The 25,235-nt window shown below is 44.7% G+C and overlaps 1 protein-coding gene across 1 annotated transcript in view; it reads right to left on the bottom strand.

The window, feature by feature from the left end:
• Window positions 1–25,235, bottom strand: part of MTMR7 (myotubularin related protein 7) — a 76,707-nt gene that overhangs the window by 34,209 nt on the left and 17,263 nt on the right. The window contains exons 4-5 of the mRNA XM_010858397.1: window positions 18,845–19,002; window positions 8,875–9,003 (exon numbers count right to left, since the gene is read on the bottom strand). Coding sequence (XP_010856699.1) covers window positions 8,875–9,003; window positions 18,845–19,002 — 287 coding nt within the window. The remainder of the gene's footprint in view (window positions 1–8,874; window positions 9,004–18,844; window positions 19,003–25,235) is intronic.

Here is a 25,235-nt window from a genome sequence, read left to right as displayed (position 1 = left end):
AGGATGCATAAGCATGGGCTTCCCAAGTGGTGCTAGTGGTAAAAAAAAAAAAAAAAACTGCCTGTCAATGCAGGAGACATAAGAGACCTGGGTTTGATCCCTGGGTCAGGAAGATTCCCTGGAGAAGGAAATGGCAACCCACTCCAGTATTCTTGCCTGGAAAATTCCACAGACAGAGGAGCCTGGCGGGCTACCGTCCATAAGGTCACAGAGAGTTGGACACGACTGAGCATGCACGCGTGCAAGGTTGTTTAGGTAGGATCCAAATGATGAAATTGTAAAACCATCTAAATAAATAGTCTACTCTGCTTGACACCACTTCATCTTCCTGCAAAAGTAGAAATATAAAGTAACTCTTCTCCTACTTCTTTAGTGTTTTCCATCATTTACTAGCTCACTTAGAAACATCACAAAACCCTCAAACTGGTTCTCATCCTAAATGGGGGAATGTTTATGGTGACAGATCCAAGGCTGCTGCCAGTGTCTAAGGACAGGAGGCTCAGACCTCGGCTGACGCAGGTGGGTTAGAAGCAAGGGCTTCCTTGGGAACTGACCTGTGTGCTGTTCTGTGATTTCCCTGTTCTGTGATTCCAACAGAGTACCCTGAACTGTGGCTCAGGGCTTCCCAGGTAGCTCAGCTAGTAAAGAATCTGCCTCCAATGTGAGAGACGTGGGTTCAATCCCTGGGTAGGGAAGATCCCCTGGAGAAGGGAAAGGCTACCCACTCTAGTATTCTGGCCTGGAGAATTCCATGGACTGTATAGTCCATGGGGTTGCAAAGAGTTGGACACCGCTGAGCGACTTTCACTTTTCACCCTGAACTGTGGGACAGTGTACACAATAACATAAACATCCCTCTGAGTTATTAGTGGGTGAGTATGGCCACAACCTCGCAGCTGTGAAACTTATACTTTTGTGGCAAAGTGTTTCCTATGAATTTAGATTTTATTTTAACACTTAGATTGAAGTCAAATTGCCAAATACAATCTAGGAATGACTCTTTCGAAGAATCTGCACTGAGCCTAGGTACCCACGTGTACGAGGGCAGAGGTGCTCCCTGGCTCAGGGAAGGGGGCAGTGCTTAGGAGGGAAACCTCCCCTGGAAAGAGCCACGGCACAGCCCGTTCTGGCGCCCGCATGCCGGACTCCATCCTGGAAGGCACCCCGGCTCTGAGTCCAAGTGCAGCTTAACTGTCCTTCAGGCTCATCCCAGGGCTACTCAGCCAGGCTTGGGTTTCTCCAGAGAAAGGTGAGCTCTGAGGCTCCTCGCTGGAGAAGGCAGGATATTTCTTACTAACTACATAATCCTCAGGTGGCGCTAGTGGTAAAGAACCCGCCTGCCAATTCAGGAGACAAAAGAGACATGGGTTCGATTCCTGGGTTGGGAAGATCCCCTGGAGAAGGGCATGGCAACCCACTCCTGTATTCTGGCCTGGAGAATCCCATGGACAGAGGAGCCTGGTGTGCTACATGGGTTGCAAAGGGTCCTATACGACTGAGGCAACTCAGCATGTGAGTGGGCACGTACACACACACACACACACACACACACACACACACACACACGATCCTCCAGCTGAGACCCTGCTGGCAGGATGGAGAATTGCAGACATTTCTAACAATTGCTAACAGCACCTGTCTGAGGATTCCAGCACATTCTCTGACACAGCGGGAATTACTGAGGGGCTCCAGGAACCCTGGGCCTGCAGCCAGAATTCAGGAGCATGGTGCCTGCAGAGTGGGAAGCAAGGCAAAGGGCTGCTGAATTTTTGAGTTGCTGGCAACAGATGTCCAACCAGAGTGGAGGAGGAAGGGCCCGGGGCGTCTGACCACAGATGGGCGGCCAGCCAGCAAGAGGAGAGCCAGGAGCTAGATGCGTGATGGCAGGGACCAGGGAGCGGGGCTCGGGGACCGCAGGCGAGCTGCATCCTGAGCAGAAGGCAAATCGCCACGGATGGCTTTCATGGGGCTGCACACGGGCTCCCGTGTCTCCTGATGTTTAGAGGGGTCAGGTCAGCCACCCCCTCTGACCGAGCAGAGAACAGTTCTGAGCTGCTTAATCTGGGCTAAAGAAATGCTAATTAAGGACCCCTACCATCAGGCAGCTTCTCAGCTCCTATCGGAAGAGCTTGATGGGGAAGAGAACATTTCAAAATGAGAGTTTGTCCAAGCAAGCGCGTAGCACACCGAAACTCCCTCAACTAGTGGGTCTCCCGCTCTGAAATGAAGCCAGTCAGTGGCAACAACCATTACCAATTACCTCCAGGCCGAGAAACTGCTCTCGGTGAAGGGTTAAATCAGAACAGAGTTCTACTATGAGATGAATAAGTTGATAAATTAAACAAGATATATTAAACAGACTACATTTTAATATTAATTACATTTTCCTAGTTATGTACAGATGGGCTCCAAACAGACTTCATCACTGACTCAGTGACTACTGGCACACTGCTGTACACTTGGTACAGGGTGGTCAGTAACCTCAAGGTGCCCGTGTCCACCCTACACACACCCCAGGGAGTCAGACTGTTGACTGAATCTCACCATTACCTGGCGGCCTGTCTTACTGATGTCAGCCACATGAGAGCAGACAGAGCTCAATCTTAAACTGTCATGTGCGCACCATTAATAGAGCTACTGATTAAAACAGCCAATGTTTTTTGAATGCTTCCTATATGGTGGCCACTATTATAAGAACTCTGCGTATTCTTAATCTTCCCAACTACCATATACATTAAGATCTCTTATTTTCTCCATTTGATAGATGAGACAACCAAGGCACAGAGAGGTGAAATAATTCTCCCGAGGACACACAGCTAGTAACTGGGGAAGCCAGGAATTGAATCCAGGCAAAATATTTCCTGATCCTGGATTCTGAACCAACACAAGCGTCCATGTATGTAAGTAAGTCAGGAAGCATGATACAGAATTAAGATGCAGGATTCAAAAACATCTGGCTTTTAACTCAGCTGGTAAAGTATCTGCCTGCAAATCAGGAAGACCCTGATTTGATTGCTGGGCTGCGAAGATCCCCTTGAGAAGGGATAGGCTACTCACGCCAGTATTCTTGGGCTTCCCTGGTGGCTCAGATAGTTAAGAACCTGTCGGCAATGTGGGAGACCTGGGTTTGAACCCTGGGTTGGGAAGATCCACTGGAGGTGGGTGTGGCCACCCACTCCAGGATTCTTGCCTGGAGAATCCCCATGGACAGAGGAGCCTGGCGGGCTACAGTCCACAGGGTCGCAAAGAGCTGGACACGACTGAGTGACTAAGCACAGTGTTCTCACTTCCTTTATAATCTTAGGTGATTTACCTGTCATCTCTGAACCTTGGTTTTTCCACCTTTAATATGGATATAATAATAATAACGAAACTGCAGAGTGGGTAAGGTAGATAATGCACCTAGAACTACGCCTAATGCAGTTAGTTTCAATAAACATTATTTATAAAAGGAGGGCAAGATGGTCTGTACTAGTCTTACAAAAAAACTGCCTCTTTGGAAATCTTCCAGAATTGGGTTCTGAGAGATCTGTACTGTGAATTTGGGGAGCCATGCTATTAACAATTTCTTTTTTTTTTTTCTTTTTTCTAATTTAATTTTATTTTTTAACTTTACAATATTGTATTGGTTTTGCCATATATCAACATGCGTTTGCCACAGGTATACACGTGTTCTCCATCCTGAACCCTCTTCCCTCCTCCCTCCCCGTACCATCCCTCTGGGTCATCCCAGTGCACCAGCCCCAAGCATCCAGTATCGTGCATCGAACCTGGACTGGAGATTCGTTTCATATATGATATTATACATGTTTCAATGCCATTCTCCCAAATCATCTCACCCTCTTCCTCTCCCACAGAGTCCAAAAGACTGTTCTATACATCAGTGTCTCTTTTGCTGTCTCGTATACAGGGTTATTGCTACCATATTAACAATTTAAAAGCAGAACTGCTTTCTTAAAAATAATTAAGAAACTTAGTAAATAAGAACAAAAGATAAGCAGCTTCTGAACACAAGTGACACAGATAAGTTCTCCAACTGTGATCTACAAAGCTGTTTTATATTTGATATCCAAAATGATTCTGGATGGCTCCAGGTAACTCCTGGAGTGTGGTTCAAGGCCTGAAAGTAACATCACGTGCTGCCCACAACATCTGGTAAATCGGGATGGCCTTGAATGGCCAGCAGCAAGTTCCCATCCATACCCTGCTCCCGTGGGTACAAGTCCCCCAGCTAAGCAGCCCTTCTCCCAGGGGACCAGGTGCAGCTCCTTCTCATTTCCAAGGAGTGGGTTTTGTTCCCTGCCAGCCTGTGGAATTGCTCAAACAAGCCAATCACATCCTCTGCTGGGAACCAGGGAACCCCTCACCCCTTTGATATTACAGAGCCTGCCTCCACCATCCCTGCTGGTTCACTCTACTCCTGCCAGTGCTCTCCTCCCCTGGGCAGTGAGTGTATGCAGCTAATAAACTGCTGTCAACCTCCTCTGTCCAGTGTCAGGTGTCACGTTGTGTTAGGCATCCCAGTAATCCTAGACGGGAACCCCGACCTCACCAATAGGTCAACAGGAAGTGACTGTAACACCATGTCTGATAAAAGCTGATCCAGAAGGAATTATATACCACCAGCAAGGGGGTTTACATCCAAGGACCCTCACCAGGACTTCCTGTTTCTGACATGAGGTACGTGGCAAGCTTCTCTTAATCTAGTCACCGATTCCCACTACCCAACACTAGCCAACTCGTCTCACCAACAAAATCTTCGGTGCTCCTTGGTAACAAGGTGCTATGTGAGGAATGGTATTTAACTAGAAAATGTGATTCTTACTCACAAACCTAAGTTCTACTGGCATCACCAACGAGATGGACATGAGTTTGAGCAAGCTCTGGGAGTTGGTGATGGACGGGGAAGCCTGGCGTGCTGCAGTCCATGGGGTCAAAAAGAGCTGGACACAACTGAGCGACTGAACTGGACTGAAGTTCTACTGGAGCAGGAATACATACTCAAGTCTAAAATGTCTAAAATCACAAAAAGGGACCTCCCTGGTGGTCCAGTGGTTAAGAATTCATCTGCCAATGCAGGGGTACAGGTTCGATCCCTGGTCCTGGAAGATTCCATATGCCTTGAGGGCAACTAAGCCCATGCACCACAGCTACTGAGCCTAAGCTCTAGAGCCCTCAGGCCGCAACTACTGAAGCCTGTGCTCCTAAAGCCCATGCTCTGTGACAAGAGAAGCCATGGCAGTGAGGAGCCCTGCGCACCCCAACTGGACAGTAGCCCCTGCTCCCTGCAACGAGAGAGCCTGCAAACAGCAATGAAGACTCAGCACAGCCAAAATAAATAAATTACTTAAAAAATAAAATCACAAAAAGGAAGAAACACAGGTCAGCAAACTTAGGAACTTTACTTTTCACTGCAGACCACCTGGTTGGAGGGTGGGTTTTGCTTCTGCTGAGCAACATCATCAAAAACTGCACTGTTACTTCCCGTGTCTCCCATAGAACCAGAGAAATCCACCTTCACTAATGAAGACGCTTCCCGCTATAAAAATCCCTGGTTACCTCGGAAGCATGACATAATTAACCTGGATATTAAAGTCTGAGTTAGTTGCTCAATGAAAAGCCAGTGGAGTATTTATCAGGTTTGTCTCAAGAGTGGGTAGAAGATCAGGGACTCGGCCTTCCCAAAGCACAGAAGTATTTCCTCTCAGTTCAGATTGCATAAAGACTGGACGTTTCTCTAGCCCGACTTTGGTTGCTGTTGGTTTTAATTTACCTGCTTTACTTAACTGACCTTGTGCTTAGTCGCTCAGTCATGTCTAACTCTCTGTGACCTCACTGACTATATAGTCCACCAGGCTCCTCTGTCCATGGGATTCTCCAGGCAAGAATACTGGAGTGGGCTGCCATTCCCTTCTCCGGGGGATCTTCCTGATACAGGGATCAAACCCAGGTCTCCTGCATTGCAGGCAGATTCTTTACCATCTGAGCTACCAGGGAAGCCCTGAACATTGTTATAAACCCACAAATTTGACTGTATCCCACCTGCAGCACAGATGTTAGATCCCCGGGCTGGGAGAGTGGGCATCTGGGCGCCCGTACATGAAGTATCTCCCTGGGGCAACTGGGTCCTTTAGCCACACTTAGAAAACATCTCTAATTCTGCGCCTTGTAAGAGGAGCTAAAACGTAAAGGAAACTGTCTGCTTTACATTTTTAAGTTCAGGAAATCAATTATTTTGAACTATAACTGATAGCTGTGTGAGTTCATTTCCAGGCTTGGAGATCAAGCAGAGGACAGCACACGAGAGCGAGAACGGGCTGATGAGGCTCTGACGTCAGCAGGCAGAGAGGCCAGCCTCTGCGGTCTAACTGCTAAAAATTCTCTCCCATCCTCAGACATGACATATTTGCCCTTTATGATACTCACACTGACCAAAAAATAACCCCTTTTCTCAAGAAAATCTGAACAGAAGGAAAAGAAGCAGGATGAGTGCCATGCTCACGTTTTTAATACCCAGCACATGTCCCCTCTCTGAAACGACAGTAAAAGATCCTCCCTTCCTCTCCTCTCTTACTTGTTTACCAGTGGATGCTACAAAAAAGAGTACATGTTACTGGCAGCCTGAATTCAAATATTCAATACAGTATCATGAAATTCCACATCCCTTTGCATCCCATCATTAAAAACAAAAAAGATTCACATCTTCCTTTTCCTCTCACCATAGCACCAGCTGTGTGTAGGTTGAAATACATTAGGAGTCAAATAACAAAAGACACCGGAGAAGGCAATGGCACCCCACTCCAGTACTCTTGCCTGGAAAATCCCATGGATGGAGGAGCCTGGTAGGCTGCAGTCCATGGGGTGGCTAAGAGTCAGATATGACGGAGCGACTTCACTTTCACTTTTCACTTTCACGCATTGGAGAAGGAAATGGCAACCCACTCCAGTATTCTTGCCTGGAGAATCCCAGGGATGGGGGAGCCTGGTGGGCTGCCGGCTATGGGGTTGCACAGAGTCGGACACAACTGAAGTGACTTAGCAGCAGCAGCAGCAGCAGCAGCATAAGACACTGGGCTTCCAGGTGGTGCTAGTGGTAAAGAGCCTGCCTGCCAATGCAGGAGACGTAAGAGATGTGGGTTCCATCCCTGGATTGGAAAAATTCCCTGGAAGAGGGCCCAGCACTCACTCAGTGTTCCTCCCTGGAGAATCCCAGGGACAGAGGAACCTGGAGGGCCACAGTCCACAGGGCTGCAAAGAGTCAGACATTTCTGAGCGACTTAGCAAAGCACAAAGCACAATATAGGACATTAATGAAGTTACTTGCCTTCTTCAGACCATTTCAGAGCAGTGAGTGTTAACTGAAAATAACACCATTTGTACCATTTTAATTAACAGAATGTACACTGCTGAATGAATGTTTCCCTTCAAAGTGGGCAACCCTGAAGGCCATACGCTTACTCTGGCCAAGGTGACATTGCTCAGAGTATTTTTCAAAGCCTCCTTTTAAGAGCAGACATAGGACTTCCCTAGCGGTCTAGAGGTTGGTTCGGGAAGATCCCGCATGCCTCGGGGCAACTAAGCCCACAAACTACAAAGTCCACGCACCTGGAGTCTGGGCTCTGCAATAAGAGAAGCATCACAGTGAGAAGCCCGCACAACACTAGAGAGTAGCCCCCACTCACCACAACTACAGAAAGCCTGCATGCAGCAACAAAGATCCAGCATAGCCAAAAATTAAAGAACTTTTTTTTTTAAAAAAAGAACAGACAAAGACCCTGCCCTCCATCCTGCCTATGGTCCATGCACGGCACACACACACTTACACACATCTGCTGCAACTGTCAGGCTCCTCGGTCCACAGTACTTCCCAGGCAAGAATACAGGAGCTGGCTGCCATTTCCTACTCCAGAGGATCTTCCCGACTCAGGGATCAAACCCATGTCTCTCACGCCTCTTGCATTGGCAAGTGGATTCTTTACCACTGGCGCTACTTGGGAAGTCCCCATCAAACAGTTTCGAATTAAAGTCAACCGCCTGTGTGCATGCATGCCCAGTCGTGTCTGACTTTACGACCCCGTGGACTGTAGCCCCCCAGGCTCCTCTGTCCATGGGATTCCCCAAGCAAGAATGCTGGAGTGGGTTGTCATGCCCTCCTCCAGGGGATCTTCCCGACCCAGGGATCAAACCTGGTCTCTTACATCTCCTGCCCTGGCAGGCAGGTTCTTCACCACTGCGCCACCCAAACTTTTTCTCCTGGCTAAAGTCAAATGACTTCTAAAGCAGGGAGCTGAGACCATTCTTTTCTTCCCAAATTAGCTTCTGTGTCCTTCACAGAAATGGAAGCATAGATTTTGCTTGTTTACATGGTTACCTGTAAGACTGGGTTTTCTCACCTGCCCTGTGCAGTTCTAACCAACAGGATGTGAACAGCTCACACATATTACATATAAAAGGCACTAGATGCTGGAAATAAAAATATATATATGTATATATATGCCATTTAAAAAAAGATAAAGCATGTGCCATGACTTTGAGGGCTTTTCTAAACCAGGCATCGCGATGGGTTGGCCCCAGAGAGCCTTTCAAGGTGACCAGTTAGAAGAGGACGTGCCCACTCAGATGATTAAGTCTAGGAGTGTTCTGCCTCCCATTCCTTTACTATCAAATAAACACGGGAGGCCAACGTTCAAGGCTCTAACACAGGCCAAGGCTCTAACACAAGTTGTGTTGTGCCACACCACACACACAGCAACATCCACATACTTGAAAAGGAATTCAAACCCACACACAGGGCAGAAGGCCCCTGGAAAAAGGCCTGTTTATGATAAAAGAAGAAAAGCAAAGCCCGAAACAAAAGCATGCCTTAAGACTTACGTGGTTATCTTTATAGTAGTAAGAAAGGGCAGGAAATCGCCGTCTGCTCCGGAACTTGGAACTCCCCACTATGATGTGTGCCGTGGCCGACTTGGGAACGTACAGTTCGGTCGGATAGGAGTCACAGATCTGGCGTGGAAAACACAAGGGGTGTTTAGGCCTCGTTGTGCTGTGCAAACTGCCACCAGAAATTCCATCCCGCCAGGCCTGAGGGTGGCATACTCCAGTTTTCTTCAGTTACAGAGCCCCTGCAGAGAAAGTGAAGCTCTGATGCTAAGAAACCACAGTGGAACAGTCAGACACGCTTTAGCCTCCTGCCCTTGGGCACTGCCCCTTATCTCCCAGGGCTCTTCATGGAGTGGGAGGCAAGACAGGGACCAATGGGCGTTTCTCCCATCAAAAAGGGAAAAGCAATTTTGCATCCTGGCAACTGAGAAAATGTCAGCTATCTGTTCAAGATAGCCCCACCCTGGGGGACGATGTCCTCCTCGGGGCCCCTCGGTCCCCGGTACGCCCTTTGCGTGCTCCCATCTGAGGCAACAGCCGAGCCAGCATGCTCTCTGGACCCCTCTTCCCTTCCAACCTCCCAAGCTCATCTTCAGGGCCAACTCAGGGCCTCTCCCCCGGACTTCCTAGCATTCCACCCCTCACCACGCATTATAACAGCTTTCTGCTTTTTATGTGTCGATTTTTACAAGGGGTAAGAAATGAGTTACCCTTTCTGCACATCCCTGGCAGTGATTCCCCCAGTGGAATCTCTGGAGCCTTGGAATGACCTTGGGAATTTTATCAGAAATTAGGGGTTTAGGGGACTTTCCCTGGTGGTCCGGGGGCCAGGACTCCACTCTGAGCTTCCAATACAGGGTGTGGGGGGAACCCGGGTTTGCTCCCTGCTCAGGAAACTGGGTCCATACATACCACAACTAAGAGCTCACATGCTGCAACTAAGCACAGCCAAACTAATAAACAGATTAAAACTTTAAAAAAGCCATCTTCAAAAAAGAAATCAGGGATTTAGAACCCAGTTCCAGTTTGCCAACTTCATGACTTTCGAGAAATCCAACTACTGAGCACTTGCTACTCTCTTAAGACTGACAGGGAACAGAAACGACACTGCCCGGGGCCGATACAAGGATCAAGTCAGGTAACACCCACAAGACTCTTCACCCATTGGGTCTGACAAAAGCGGAAGTGGCGGCAAGAGTGACAGCAGTTGACTTGTTGCTAGACACATCATTTGCTTTGATGTTGGTCAACCCATCTTTTGAGGCTTCCCTGATAGCTCCGTGGTAAAGAATCGGCCTGCTAGTACAGGAGACACAGGTTTGATCCCTGGTCCGGGAAGACCCCCTGGAGGGGGATGAAATGGCAACCCACTCCAGTATTCTTGCCTGGGAAATCCCATGGACAGAGGAGTCTGACGGGCTATAGTCCGTAAGATCGTAAAAGAGTTAGATGTGATTTACTGACTAAAACAACAACAATCCCTCTTTTTGCAACAGGAGGATCGTTTGAATGGCAGTTTGTAAACTTTTTTTCCTAGAAGTCAAGCATCTTCTTGGGCATTTGAAGGAGCGTCCTCAGGCAGGTGCAGCAGCAGGCGAAATGCTGTGTGCATGTCCTCTGTCCATTTCGCCTGCCCTGACCACTCTGAACCTTGAGGCAGAAGGGCACGAAAACGCACCACAAAGCTCACGTCAACTGTTCTGTGCTCAGGTCCTCCCTCGCCTGCCTCCCCGCTTGTCTTTGTTACCAGACTGGACACCACGCTGAGCAGGAGACGGAAAGGTCACTGAAGTGACACTCTCAGGCCCAAAGCATTTCTCCAAAGGCATTTTAGGAAAGATTACCAAAGACATCAACGTGGGCTCTGGCACTGAGACTCTGGAGGAAAATCCCAAGAACAGATGGTCCAACCTACTTGGAACCCAAGCTTGTACTGGAATGACTCCCCCAGACACTGCCCTGGCTTCCCCTGCAAATCCGGTGTCTGGACCTCTCTCGAGTCAGCAGTCAGGACATGACTACACTGAATTCAAGAGACGTGTGGTCACTGCATCAGACTTACTACATTTTATTAAAATAACAGTTTTAAAAAGGAAATTAGTAGGTTTTCAGAAGTTGGGAATTACCCACTTTCTTTAACAGCGCTGGTGGTGGTTCAGTCGCTAAGTCTTGTTCAACTCTTGCAATCCTATGGACTGTGGCCCACAGTCTCCTCTGTCCACTGGATTTTCCAGGCAAGAATACTGGAGTGGGTTGCCATTTCCTCTCCAGGGAAATCAACCCTGAATATTCACTGGAAGGACTGATGCTGAAGCTCCAATACTTTGGCCACATGATGCAAAGAACCAACTTAACAGAAAAGACTCGATACTGGGAAACACTGAAGGCAGGAGGAGAAGGGGACAACAGAGGATGAGAGCTTAGATAGCATGACCGACTCAATGGATGTGAGTTTAAGCAAACTCCGCAAGATGGTGAAGGACAGGGAAGCCTGGAATGCTGCAGTCCAGGGGGTCACAAAGAGTCGGATGTGACTTCACAGCTGAACAGCAACCACTACCACCAAGGTGGACAAAAGTAAATTCATCCCTGCTCTCATGAAAGCAGACAGCACTTTCCAGTAGATATCAAACATCAATCCTAGAAAGCGCTGACGGGTAATGCTCTTCCAACAAGCTCACACAGCTGAAGTTAAAATTATGACAATGAATAATACAAAGCACAGTGCAATTTATGCTGCCGGATTCTGAGACTACTCAATGTGCCCCCCGAAAGTTTGTCTGGCCTGGAAAATCACATAAGAAAATTCAGAGAGAAAATGAGAAGTTCAGAAAAGTGGGAAATGCTTCTCTTTTGAACTTTCTTTATATTTATTCTGCCTTAGACAACTGAAGTGGATTAAGTTAAAAACATTCCTGCATAATATTTTTATTTTAATAAGGGAGTGATTTGTTTATTTCTTCCACTAAATAAACCCTCCTGTGGTGCCTACATGTCTTACTTGGCCTGGTCAAGAATCATCTTTGGAGGTAATTCATTCACTCATTCAACAAGTTTTTTTAAATTGAAATATATTTGATATATAACACTGTATAATTCAAGGTGTGCATGTGCATGCTTAGTCACTCAGTCGTGTCCAACTCTTTGTGACCCCATGGATTACAGCCTGCCAGGCTCCTGTGTCCATGGGATTCTCCAGGCAAGAATGGGTTGCCATTTCCATTTCCAGGGAATCTTCCTGACCCAGGGATCGAACCCAGGTCTCCCACATTGCAGGCAGACGCTTTACTCTCTGAGCCACCAGGGAAGTCCTATACTGTCTGAGCCACCAGGGAAATACAACTTCAGGTGTTCAGTTCAGTTAAGTCACTCAGTTGTGCCCTACTCCTTGTGATCCATGGACTGCAGCATGCCAGGCCTCCCTGTCCATCACCAACTCCCGGAGCTTACTCAAACTACTCAAACTCATGTCCATCCAGTCAGTGATGCCATCCAACCATCTCATCCTCTGTCATCCCTTTCTCCTCCACCTTCAATCTTTCCAGCATCAAGGTCTTTTCCAATGAGTCAGTTCTTCCCATTAGACGGCCAAAGTGTTGGAGTTTCAGCTTCAGCATCAGTCCTTCCAATGAACATTCAGGACTGATTTCCTTTAGGATGAACTGGCTTGATCTCCTTGAAGTCCAAGGGACTCTCAAGAGTCTTCTCCAACACCACAGTTCAACAGCATCAATTCTTTGGGGCTCAGCTTTCTTTATGGTCCAACTCTCACATTCATACATGACTACTGGAAAAATCTTATCTTTGACTAGACGGACCTTTGTCAGCAAAGTAACATCTCTGCTTTTAATATGCTATCTAGGTTGGTCACAGCTTTTCTTCCAAGGGGCAAGTGTCTTTTAATTTCATGGTTGCAGTCACCTCACCATCTGCAGTGGTTTTGAAGCCCAAGAAAATAAAGTCTATCACTGTTTCAATTGCTTCCCCATCTATTTGCCATGAAGTGATGGGTCTAGATGCCACGATCTTCGTTTTATGAATGTTGAGCTTTCAGCCAGCTTTTTCACTCTCATTAAGAGGCTCTTTAGTTCTTCTTCACTTTCTGCCATAAGGGTGGTGTCATCTGCATATCTGAGGCTACTGATATTTCTCCCAGCAATCTGGATTCCAGCTTGTACTTCCTCCAGCCTGGCATTTCACAAGATGTACTCTGCATATAAGTTAAATAAGCAGGCTGACAAATATACAGCCTTGACGTAATCCTTTCCCAATTTGGAACCAGTTTATTGTTCCATGTCTGGTTCTATCTGTTATTTCTTGACTTGCAAACAGATTTCTCAGGAGGCAGGTAAGGTTGTCTGGTATTTCCATCTCTTTAAGAATTTTCCAGTTTGTTGTGATCCAAACAGTCAAAAGCTTTAGCATAGTCAATGAAGCAGAAGTAGATGTTTTTCTGGAATTCTCTTACTTTTTCTATGATCCAGTGGATGTTGGCAATTTCATCTCTGTCCCTCTGCTTTTTCTAAATCCAGATTGAACATCTGGAAGTTCACGGTTCACATTCTGATGAAGCCTGGCTTGGAGAATTTTGAGCATTACTCTGCTAGCGTGTAGGATGAGTGCAATTGTGCAGTAGTTTGAGCATTCTTTAGTATTGCCTTTCTTTGGGATTGGAATGAAAACTGACCATATCCAGTCCTGTGGCCACTCCTGAGTTTTCCAGATTTGCTGACATACTGAATGCAGCTCTTTAACAGCATCATCTTTTACGATTTGAAATAGCTCAGCTGGAATTTCATCACCTCCACTAGCTTTGTTCATAGTGATGCTTCCTAAGGGCCACTTGACTTCACATTGCAGGATGTCTGGCTTTAGGTAAGTGATGACACCACTGTGGTTATCTGGGTCATGAAGATCTTTTTTGTATAGTTCTTCTGTGTATTCTTGCCACCTCTTCTTAATATCTTCTGCTTCTGTTAGGTCCATACCATTTGTTTCCTTTATTGTGCCCATCTCTTCATGAAATATTCCCTTGATATCTCTAATTTTCGTGAAGAGCTCTCTAGTCTTTTCCCATTCTTGATCTTGCATTGATTACTTAGGAAGGCTTTCTTATCTCTCCTTTCTAGTCTTTGGAACTCTGCATTCAGATGGGTATACCTTTCCTTTTCTCCTTTACCTTTCGCTTCTCTTCTTTTCTTAGCTATTTGTAAGGCCTCCTCAGACAACCATTTTGCCTCTTTGCACTTATTTTTCTTGGAGATGGTTTGATCACCTCTTGTACAGTGAACCTTCATTCATAGTTCTTCAGACACTCTGTTTATCAGATCTAATCCCTTGAATCTATTTGTCACTTCCACTGTATAATCATAAGGGATTTGATTTAGGTCATACCTGAATGGTCTAGTGGTTTTCCCTACTTTCTTCAATTTAAGTCTGAATTTGGCAATAAGGAGTTCATGATCTGAGCCACAGTCAACTCCTGGTCTTGTTTTTGCTGACTGTACAGAGCTTTTCCATCTTCAGCTGCAAAGAATATTTGCTGCAATCTGATTTCGGTGTTGACCATGTGTAGAGTCTTCTCTTGTGTTGTTGGAAGAGGGTGTTTGCTATGATCAGTGTGTTCTCTTGGCAAAACTCAAGCCTTTGTCCTGCTTCATTTTGTCCTCCAAGGCCAAAACATGCCTATTACTCCAGGTATTTTGATTTCCTACTTTTGCATTTCAATCCCCTATGATGAAAAGGACATCTTTTGGGGGTGTTAGTTCTAGAAGGTCTTGTAGGTCATCATAGAACTGTTCAACTTCAGCTTCTTCAGCATTAGTGGTTGGGACATAGACTTGGATTACTGTGATATTGAATGGTTTGCCTTGGAAATGAACAGAGATTCTGTCGTTTTTGAGACTGCACCCAAGTACTGCATTTTGGACTTTTTTGTTGACTAAAAGGGTTACTCCATTTCTTCTAAGGGATTCTTGCCCACATATAATGGTCATCTGAATTAAACTTGCCCATTCCATTCCACTTTAGTTTACTGATTGCTAAAATGTTGGTGTTCACTCTTGCCATCTCCTGTGTAGAACATATTAATTTGATATATTTGTATGCTGTAATACGATTGCCATCATAGTGACAATTAGCACCTCTATCATGTTACATGATCGTCCTTTCTTTTCAGTGGCAGGAATTATTAAGTTCTAGTCTCTTAAAAGTGTGATGACTATAACAGAATATTGATGTCTATCAACAAATTTTTACTGAACACGACGTACTATGTGCCAGGCATTAGGTTAGGTGCTAGGGCGGTAATGAATAACAAAAGAGTTACTGCCCCCAAAGACTTCACATTCCCCGAAAAACTGATACTTGTTGCCCTGGTTACCACCTCCCAGTAAATGCATTTACCACTGCAGGGTCGTATCCATATGAGGGGCCAGCCATGGCATTATAATCAGACCTCTGTACTTCCTGAGGGTCCGTCACACAGCTGAGTGCTTTGGGATGACAGTTAGTGGCTTAAGAAGCTGCCTTCTTAAGCATTTAGGACCTAAAATTTACTTCAAGGAATTAATGATGTAATAGGGAGAAATTTATGGTGTAAGGTAGGAACAGCATGAAATGATTTATATATAAATAAAATAATACATAATACATAAACTATAGCTGCAGAGAACTGACATAAACAAGATTTTTTAAAATTACTGGTTTGGATTATACTTTCAATTTTATTTGAAGAGAAACAGATTAAAATTTTAACCTGGTAATGAATGCCCATTATTTTATTTAAAGAAAGAGCATTTTAAGAGTTAGGTACACAGACTTTCCTGGTAGGCCAATGGTTAAGACTTTGCCTTCCAATGCAGGGAGGGGGTAGGGGTTCGATCCCTGGTGAGAGAGCTAAGAGCCCACGTGCCTTGTGGCCAAATAAACAAAACATAAAACAGAAGTTATACTATAACAAATTCAATAAAGACGTTAATGATGGTCCACATTAAAAAAAAAATCTTTAAAAAAAACAAGTGTTAGGTATAAAAGGAAATCTTAGCTTAGAGAGACTACCCAAAGCAAATGTCTTATAAAAAGAGATAAGAGCAATGCTGATAAAGATGATGCTGGTGACAATTAGCTTGGAGAGAATAGGGCAGCGTTGGTTCTAGAACCTCAGTTCCATACTCCACGTATGGAGTCGCTTCCACCACAGGCAGTAGCTTCTTCTCCAACAGATGACACCACTAGCCCCACTTACATCAAGGAATTTGTGAACAGAAAGAAGTAACTCTTATAAAAGAAGGAAGGAAAAAGCAGATGTTTTCTCACCCACGAGGTTAAAAGCAAAAGTAATGGATGACGACATAACCTTCCCAATGGACTATTAGTCAGAAATGGTTTGACAGAATTAACTTTTATTATATTTTCTAAGCTGGTAACAAATAAGGGTTCATCATCTTTGTCTCATTTTAACAACATTTTGTAAAAGTCAGAAAATCCCCTAGGGTTTCACCTTTTCTGTTCCAGCACAATTTGCTGATTGTTAGTTTATGTTTGCTATCTATTACTTTTGGGAAAAAGATGCTGAGTAACTCATGTTTTGCCGTCTCTACACAGTAGGACTTGAGTGACTAAATGTGAGTCATGTTTGTGCTGCTAAGTCTAGAAGGAAACCTCATCAGACATAGGAAGAACCTGTGTTTCCAAGGAAATACTATTCCACAGATGTGGCTTAGCCTCATTTTCACCCTCACCCAAGAGTGTGTCATGTTTTTAAAAATATTTTTTTAATTATTCAATTTTCTATACTAAACTTGGATTTTCCTTCATTTCTTTCTGTCTGTCTGTCTGTCTCTCTGTTTTTTCCCCAATTATTTATTTATTTATTTTTGGCTGAGCTGGGTCTTCGTTGCTGCTCACGGGCTTTCTTCAGTTGCGGCAAGCGGGAGCTCCTCTCAGCTGCGGAGCACAGACTCTAGGGCGAGCTCCAGCAGTTGCGGCTCATGGGCTCAGTAGTCATGGTGCGTGGGCCTTAGATGCTCCGAGGCATGTGGAATCCTCCCACGCCTTCCAGGGATTGAACCTGTGTGCCCTGCATTAGCAGGCGGATTCTTAACCTCTGGACCACCAGGGAAGTCCTTTCCTTCATTTCAAGGCTAAAAATCCACTGCAAAGCTCGGCTTTAGTGGCAGAACAAATCATTACATTAGCCGGATACTTTATAACGGTTAAGACAGAAAGGGGGCAAATGTCTACTCACGGTGTAAGATTATGACTGCTAGATTTAAGTACGATTAGGAAGAAAAGTCAGCATCCTGAAAGTGGCCATTCTATTCCAAATAATCTACAAATTCCAGATATTCAGAAGAGGGCTTCTTCCCTGGTGGCTCAGTGGTCAAGAATCCACCTGCCAGTGTAGGAAACACGGGTTTGATCCTTGATCTGGGACGATCCCACATGCTGCACAGCAACTAATCCCGTGCACCACATCTATTGAGCCCGTGACCCCCAACAAGAGAAGCCACCGGAATGAGAAGCCCTCACACCGCAAGTAGAGAAAAGCCCGTGTAGCCGCAAAGATCCAGCACAGCCGAAAATAAATAAAATAATAAAGTTATTCAGAAGAAAGATGTGGGAGGACCTGACCTTCCACATATTTATTGACAGCAACATACTCACAATATGTTATATGAAGAAAATCAAAACACAGGCATAGGTAGTATAATTCCATTTTTGTTGTAGGTATTTGAACCATTCCTTTGCCTCCACATTCTCCAATTATAAACAATGAAATACGTTACTCATGTAAGAGAAAGTTATTAAACTATGCAGATGAGAAAAAACTGAAAAGTTTAAAAACCTACTAGAAGAATATGGGCTTCTCAGGTGGCACAGTGGTAAAGGATCTGCCTGTCTATGCAAGAGACTTGGGTATGATCCCTGGGTTTGGAAGATCTCCTGGAGGAGGAAATGGCAACCCACTCCAGTCTTTTTGCCTGAAAAATCCCATGGATAGAGGAGCGTGGTGGGCTACAGTCCATGGGATTTTCTCCAGGCAAAGAGTTGGACATGACTTAGCACACACACATACAGAACATTAGGGCAATGGGATACGGGCTGTTTTGTTCCTTTTTCTCTCTCTTTTGCAAATTCTCTACAATGTTCTGACTGTACTTTCATTACTGAAGCACTTTAAAAATTAATAGGGAAACCAGCCCTGCTGTGCAAGCCCACCCTTGGGGAGAATATGAATCAGCTCTGCCCCCCTCCACATCCCTCCACCCACCATTCCCTTTGGAAGTGCAAACATGTTTCTCCATGGTTCTCCAGGGAAGCCTCTTGGTGACCTTGTGTACCAATCAAGAGTTCAGGGAGCCCAGAAGGAGTTGGTGCCAAACTGCCATCAGAGCCTCTGCGACTCCCTACTCATCACTCACTGAGCTATAAAAAGACCAGGCGGGAGAAGGGAGGCCCTGCCCGGAGGGCGCCACTGGGCCTCGCTGGGGTTCCACTCCTTCAGCCATTGGAGGGGATGGTCTCTAAGGTGGCTTCTTCAAACTTTCTGATCCCAGATGCAGGTGGAGAATACAGCTGGCAATACCCAAGGGAGACTTGGAAATCCACACATCTGTGCCCACAAAGAGCTGTTGGAACGAAAGGAGAGCTAAGAGAAGTCATGCTCAGCTCTGTGACGTCAGGGCTTCATCTGGATTAAGTATCTGCATTTCACCAAATGGGCTTCCCCCATGGCTCAGTGGGAAAAGAATCCACCTGCGATGCAGGAGACGCAGGAGACGTGGGTTTGATCCCTGGTTTGGGAAGATCCCCTGGAGAAGGAAATGGCAACCCACTCCAGTATTCTTGCCTGAAAAACCCCATGGGCAGAGGAACCTGGCAGGCTACAGTCCAAAGGGTCACAAAGAGTCCGAAGTGACTGAACGACTAAGCACTCATTTCACCAAATGCCTCCACTCACCCTGTACTCTCTATTCACGTCGCTGAGCTGCCAATATTCATTAGGGAGGCCCATGCGCTTGTATTCTTCGCTGAGCTCGATCAGCATCCAGCCTTGTTCCCTTTCTTCTCTATCCAGCTTGGGGTTGAATGAAAAGCAGTACAGCTCCTCATATTTCACTGCAAAAAATAAGGGAGAATAAAACCAAATCAAGCCAAGTCAAAGCCACAACCAAATCCCCCCAAATACATTCTGTCCGGGCTGGAGAAGCCGGCCCATCTGCTTACCCTCAGGACCCTCCTAGAGGCACCCCATCTCTATAGTGGGGCCACCCACCTCCTCCCAACAATGACAAGACCTCAGGACAACCGAACAAAACTTTAAAAGAACTTCTTTCCTTTCAGGAGTGTGACCTTCCCCATCTTGTGAGTTGTTTTTTTTTAGTTTCTTTTGAAAACTACTATATTTTCAGACCACATAAAATATGGAGCTTAAAAATGAATTAAGAACATATGTTTCTTAACAATATTTAAGACATGGAAGTAAGCTAAGTGTCCATCAACAGATGAATGGATAAAGAAGATGTTTTATATATATATATACACACACACACACACATACACCCACACACACGTATATTAAAAAGAAATATTATTCAGCCATAAAAAATGAAATATTGCCATTTGAAGCAACATAGATGTACCAGAGATTATCACACTAAGTCAAGCTGAGAGAGACAAACATTATATGACATGACTTTTATATGGATTCTAAAAAACAGTACAAATTAACGTATTTACAAAACAGAAACACACTCACAGACATAGAAAACAAACCTATGGTTACCAAAGGGAAAGGAGTGGGGGAATTAGGAGTATGGGATTAAACAGATACACACCACTATATGGAGAATAAACAAGGAGTCACTGTATAGCACAGGGAACTATATTCAATAACTTGTAATAACCTACAAAGGCCAAGAATCTGAAAAAGAACATACAGGTATAACTGAATCACTCTGCCATACATCTGAAACTAACACAGTATAGTAAATCAAATATAGTGCAATGTTGTTGTTTTTTTTTTAAAGGACATACATATTCCTTTGACAACCAGAACTCAATCTGTTTATGTATGTCGAGCTGAAGTTTGGGATGGCTTCTCAGAGTTACAGAGAGGCCTGGCCACTGCCATGTTCTAAGGCTCAAATAGCGTTAAAAAAGAAATGATAAATCAGTTGGAAAAGACTGTGGAGTATATTTAAATATTTGCACTGAAAACACTTGAGCTTTCAGCAACTACGTAAATGTCAGAATTGTACTGTTCTCACGGCATTTCTAGGATTCATTAAATGAGATCCATTCAGAGTGCATGGCACGCTGTCCATGAGTGGTGAGTTGAAGGACGCGTGATGACAGACTTCATTCACGTCTGCCAGGCCATCTCTGACTCTGGGCATCACCTTTGTGCTTGCAAGGCCAGGCCTGACAGCCGTTCCCAGCAAGACCGAGGATTTTGGTTCCCTTGCTCTGGCCTTGCCGCACTGAGGGAGGCAACTTAACCAGTGCTGTCCAACAGAAATACAGTGTAAGCCACGTGTGTCATGTAAGATGTCCTTGTAGTCACACGAAAATTGTAAAAAGAAAGTGAAATTAATCTTTACAATATATTTTATTTAGCCCAGCATATCCAAGGCATCATTCAACATATATGGAATATAGTACCTATTAATATTTTTCACATTGTGCTGTACTGTCTTTGAAATTCTGTGTGTGTTTCACACTAACAGCACATCCTAGTTCAGACCAACCACATTTCAAGCCCTCGACAGCCCCATGTGGCAAGCAGTTACCTTCTAGACAGTGCAAATCGAAGCACTTTTGGTGAAAATAAACCACGGCTGATAGTGAACCCTTGTTTCATTCCAGACTCTCTTCTGATTAAACACACTGACAGGTATCTAGTAGGCATCATCACAGGTCTCCTTGCAGAGATGAGAAATCTGAGGCACAGGGAGGTTTGGCAGTGGCCCCAGGGTCACACAGCGAGCAGGCTGGAGTCCACTATACACCGCAAGCTCTTCCCCACCACACCTGCTGCCCCCCAGAGGCAGCCCCTTCTCCCTTCCCCCCTTGCGGGCCACTTTTGTATAGTTTCTAACCATCCCCCTAAACTTCCTTTTCATATCTCCAATAGAACTGTTTCTCCTTACGGTTTTCTTAGATCATTTTTATTCCTTCATCTGTCAGTGGAATTCAGCGTGAACAACTGAATGCTCCTAAACATGCATCTCTAAGTCCAACAATGCAAACCAGCACCAGCAAAAGGCCGCAGTAACACACAGGCGGCCTGAGGTCAAGACTGTTTCTAGCTTCTTTTGATTACTATTGAAATGACTCACCGACAGGTATGACCACCTGACTGACTCATTGGAAAAGACCCTGATGCTGGGAAAGATTGAAGGCAGGAGGGGAAGGGGGCAACAGAGGATGAGATGGTTGGATGGCATCACTGACTCAATGGACATGAGTTTGAGCAGACTCTGGGAGATAGTGAAGGACAGGGAAACTTGGTGTGCTGCAGTCCATGGGGTTGCAAAGAATCAGACATGACAGAGCGCCTGAACAACAACAACACAAGTATGATAAGATAAGGGTCATACTTGACTTTAGCATTAGGCAGGTGTTCTTTCTTGCAATAAAAGAAGCAAGAAGACTAGGGTTTGTCAGTGAGATAAGCTATATTCTATTTTAGTGTCTCTTGATGTCGTATTTCCAATTCGAGAATTGAGCATACAGTTTCAACAAAGAAGAAGATGCACATGTACACATACCTGCACACACGTGCACACACACACACACGCACAATGTAGACACTTCCAGTAAAAACTGGAAGTTTTTGCCATCTTAGCAAATTGGGCAGACAGCATATAAAATTGACATCCAGTTCTGGAAATAGTTAGCCTGACACCAACATATGTTTTCCATCTCTAAGTACCATTTTCATGACTCAGGCTTCTGATATCATAATGTTAACCACAAATGCAATTTGTTCAAGAAGCCAAAAGAATCTCTTGAGAAAGCCTCTGTTCCCTCAGTGAAAGGAGGGCTAAGGAAGATGGGGAAATGACAGAAGTTAAGTTCCCTTGGTTAAATGCTTATACATAGGTTTAAAGGTAGAGGAAGAAAACCACTCTATGACTACTGATGATTTTCTGTGTATGGGATCATTCTCGCTGTCATTAGGAAGAGACAAGGAAACCACACATAAATTCATGCAAGAATAATTTGTAACCAATATTAAGATCCCTCTTAAATTGGGAGCCATCAGAATGGGTTGCCATTAAATTCTCTTTCAATTATTTTTAAGGAAAAGGATGATCGACTATACCTTTGGCCCAATTTATGTAAAACTCTTCATAATGGCAGAGAAACCCCCATTTTTGTCAGTCAAAGCTCAGTTTTGTTAATGTAGGCAAGCTTCTTATCCAGAAGCCACAGGAGAAGCCCTCAGCTACAAACTGCCTACTCTGAGAACATTAAAAAGTACCATTAACGTCGATTCAAGGTTTACTGAACATTTCCAAAGCACTTCCATCTCCTGCAAAATACACAGCAGAATGTTTAATAATCAAGATGCAAGAGTCGTGGGTTCAATTCCTGGATCAGGAAGATCCCCTGGAGTAGGAAATGGCAACTGGCTCCAGTATTCTTGCCTGGAGAATTCCATGGACAGACGAGCCTGGCGGGCTAAGGTCCATGTGACTACAGAGAGTTGGACACGACTGAGCAACTAAGCACGAGGTCAGTTAAGTAAGGCAAGATGAGGAAGGAAACGGGAAATTCACCAGGAGTCATCAGAAGGACAGGTATGCGGGGTTTTACTTTTTAAAACTTTTTAATTTTGTGTGGAGTATAGCCAAGTAACAATGTTGTAATAGTTTCAAGTGGAGAGCAAAGGGACTCAGCCATACATATACATGTACCCATTCAAGGCTATGGTTTTTCCTGTGGTCATGTATGGATGTGAGAGTTGGACTCTAAAGAAAGCTGAGCACTGAAGAATTGATGCTTTTGAACTGTGGTGTTGGAGAAGACTCTTGAGAGTCCCTTGGACTGCAAGGAGATCCAACCAGTCCATCCTAAAGGAGATCGGTCCTGAGTGTTCATTGGAAGGACTGATGTTGAAGCTGAAACTCCAATACTTTGGCCACCTGAAGCGAAGAGCTGACTAATTGGAAAAGACCCTGATGCTGGGAAAGACTGAAGGCAGGAGGAGAAAGGGATGACAGAGGATGAGATGGTTGGATGGCATCACCAACTCAATGGACACGAGTTTGGGTAAACTCTGAGAGTTGGTGATGGACAGGGAGGCCTGGCGTGCTGCAGTCCATGGGGTTGCAAAGAGTTGGACACGACTGAGCGACTGAACTGAACTGAACTGAACTGATTCTCTGATACGGGCCTCCCCCGTGGCTCAGGTAAAGAACCCATCTGCAATGCAGGAGACATGGGTTAGATCCCTGGGTCGGGAAGGTCCCTTGGAGGAGGGCATGGCAAACCACCCCAGCATTCCTGCCTGGAGAATCCCCACGAACAGAGGATCCTGGTGGGCTACAGTCCATGGGGTCGCAAAGAGTTGGACACAACTGAAGCATCTTAGCATGCACACATTCTCTGATATGTAGGGTTTTAGAATCCAAAGTAATGAAAGTTAAATTGCTCTCCATGCTCTACTTAATTCAGGAAACTTCAAATAAATGTAATTGAAAAACCATTTAAAGAGGAGTGATAAGATAACAGTTATTATTGGGTTTTGCACATTTTAAAATAAAAATAACGATAACTTTCTTGTCTGTTTTCACCAGACAAGTACTCAAATTAAACATCAGGAAGCTGACACTTAGTAGAAAAGGGCTACTGGACCCAGAGTTTAATATCATCAATAAAAAGGAAATTGTTACTGTAAAAACTGCTTAAAAGTGGCACTGACTCTGATAAGAACTGCAAAAAGTCAAAGTAAGCTAATGAGACTATGTCAATCCTGAGATGTTAAAAACCACAGAAAATACGCAGAAGAATTAGGGACTCAGATGAGCAGGAAGAAAAATGCTATTATAAAATGGGAAAACAGTCCAAAAAAATGGTTTAAATATTAAAAAGGGCCCACAAATACTGCAAGAGAGAAAGATGATAGATACAAAAATAAACAGCAGGAAGCTAATGAGAGGGAGGAGAAAAGAAAGGATGTGGGAGAAACGAAGCCCTCTAAGAAACAGGGGTCTCTAATCAGAAAAATGTATAACCTTATTAGTACATCAGATCTACAGAGTCAATTCATTTCCTTACTTGGGGTACAGCCCAATTTTAACTTATTCCTTTAAGAAGAATTAAAGAGTTTTCTGGATCTGGCTGCAGTATATTTTGCTGAGATCTTTTATAGTCCATGACCAAATCCTTACCAACCTGAATTCACATAAAAGACAAACCAATAAAATCTCGACAAATTTTTTAGTCATTTGATTTATTCTTATCTCAGAAATTGCAATTCAGTGAAGAGAGACTCTCAAGGGCTTTAAAACTACCTCTTCACAGGCCTTGACTTAAACAGACTCCCAAACGTTTCTTCTTTTGTTTAAAAAAGAAAAGGTCTCCTCTATAGGACCTTGGAGTTAGCTGTATCCACAAGGAGAGCTAAAAATACGAGCTTTGTATTGATGACTAACCACAATAACCCCAGAGATCGATACTGTGCTGCTGGAACTCAAAGTCATTTCCCCACCAAACACACACATCCACACACTCACTCACATCCATCCCCACACACACACACACACAGAGCCCTCTTCTGACATACCTCATGGAGAGCGAAGGTGAAAGGTCCTGGGATGTCCTGAGAAGCCACCGCACCTCCAGGGGAAACCCTTCCACCTTTCCCCACCTCCACTCAGATTCAAAACCCTACTTCCAAGATTGGGCTGTAATATGTCCCAATTGTAGCCTTGCCTTTAGCATTAAACTGTGAAGCTGCCTGGGTTCTAGTTCCTCTTTCCACACTCATTAAAGTACCATGTTTTACATAAACTGGTAATTCTAATTCCAATGTTTCACAATGCTGGTGGCTTTTTAAAAAAATCTTCCAAGCTAATGGCTTTAATTCAATTAATTACTATAGTCTCCTTCTTTGGTCTCTGGCTAACACCGACCTCCCAAAACTACATCTTTAAGAAAAAGTGTATATTTTTAAAAGCAGGGGAAACACAGCGGGTTTCCCCCCTGGGGACCCTCCCAATGTAAATCTGGGAGCTCGCTGTTATCTGGGGCCAGGGCTCTCATCGCCACCGTGATGGACTCTTCCACTCAGGCCTTTCCCAGTTCTCTGGGCTATTCCTAAATCCCGTTAATCCGGCCAG

The sequence above is a fragment of the Bison bison genome, unplaced genomic scaffold, assembly GCF_000754665.1.
Source record: "Bison bison bison isolate TAMUID 2011002044 unplaced genomic scaffold, Bison_UMD1.0 scf7180017864386, whole genome shotgun sequence".
Taxonomy (NCBI): Eukaryota; Metazoa; Chordata; class Mammalia; order Artiodactyla; family Bovidae; genus Bison; species Bison bison.
Note: the sequence above shows the minus strand (reverse complement) of the source record. Positions and strands in the feature narration are given on the sequence as shown.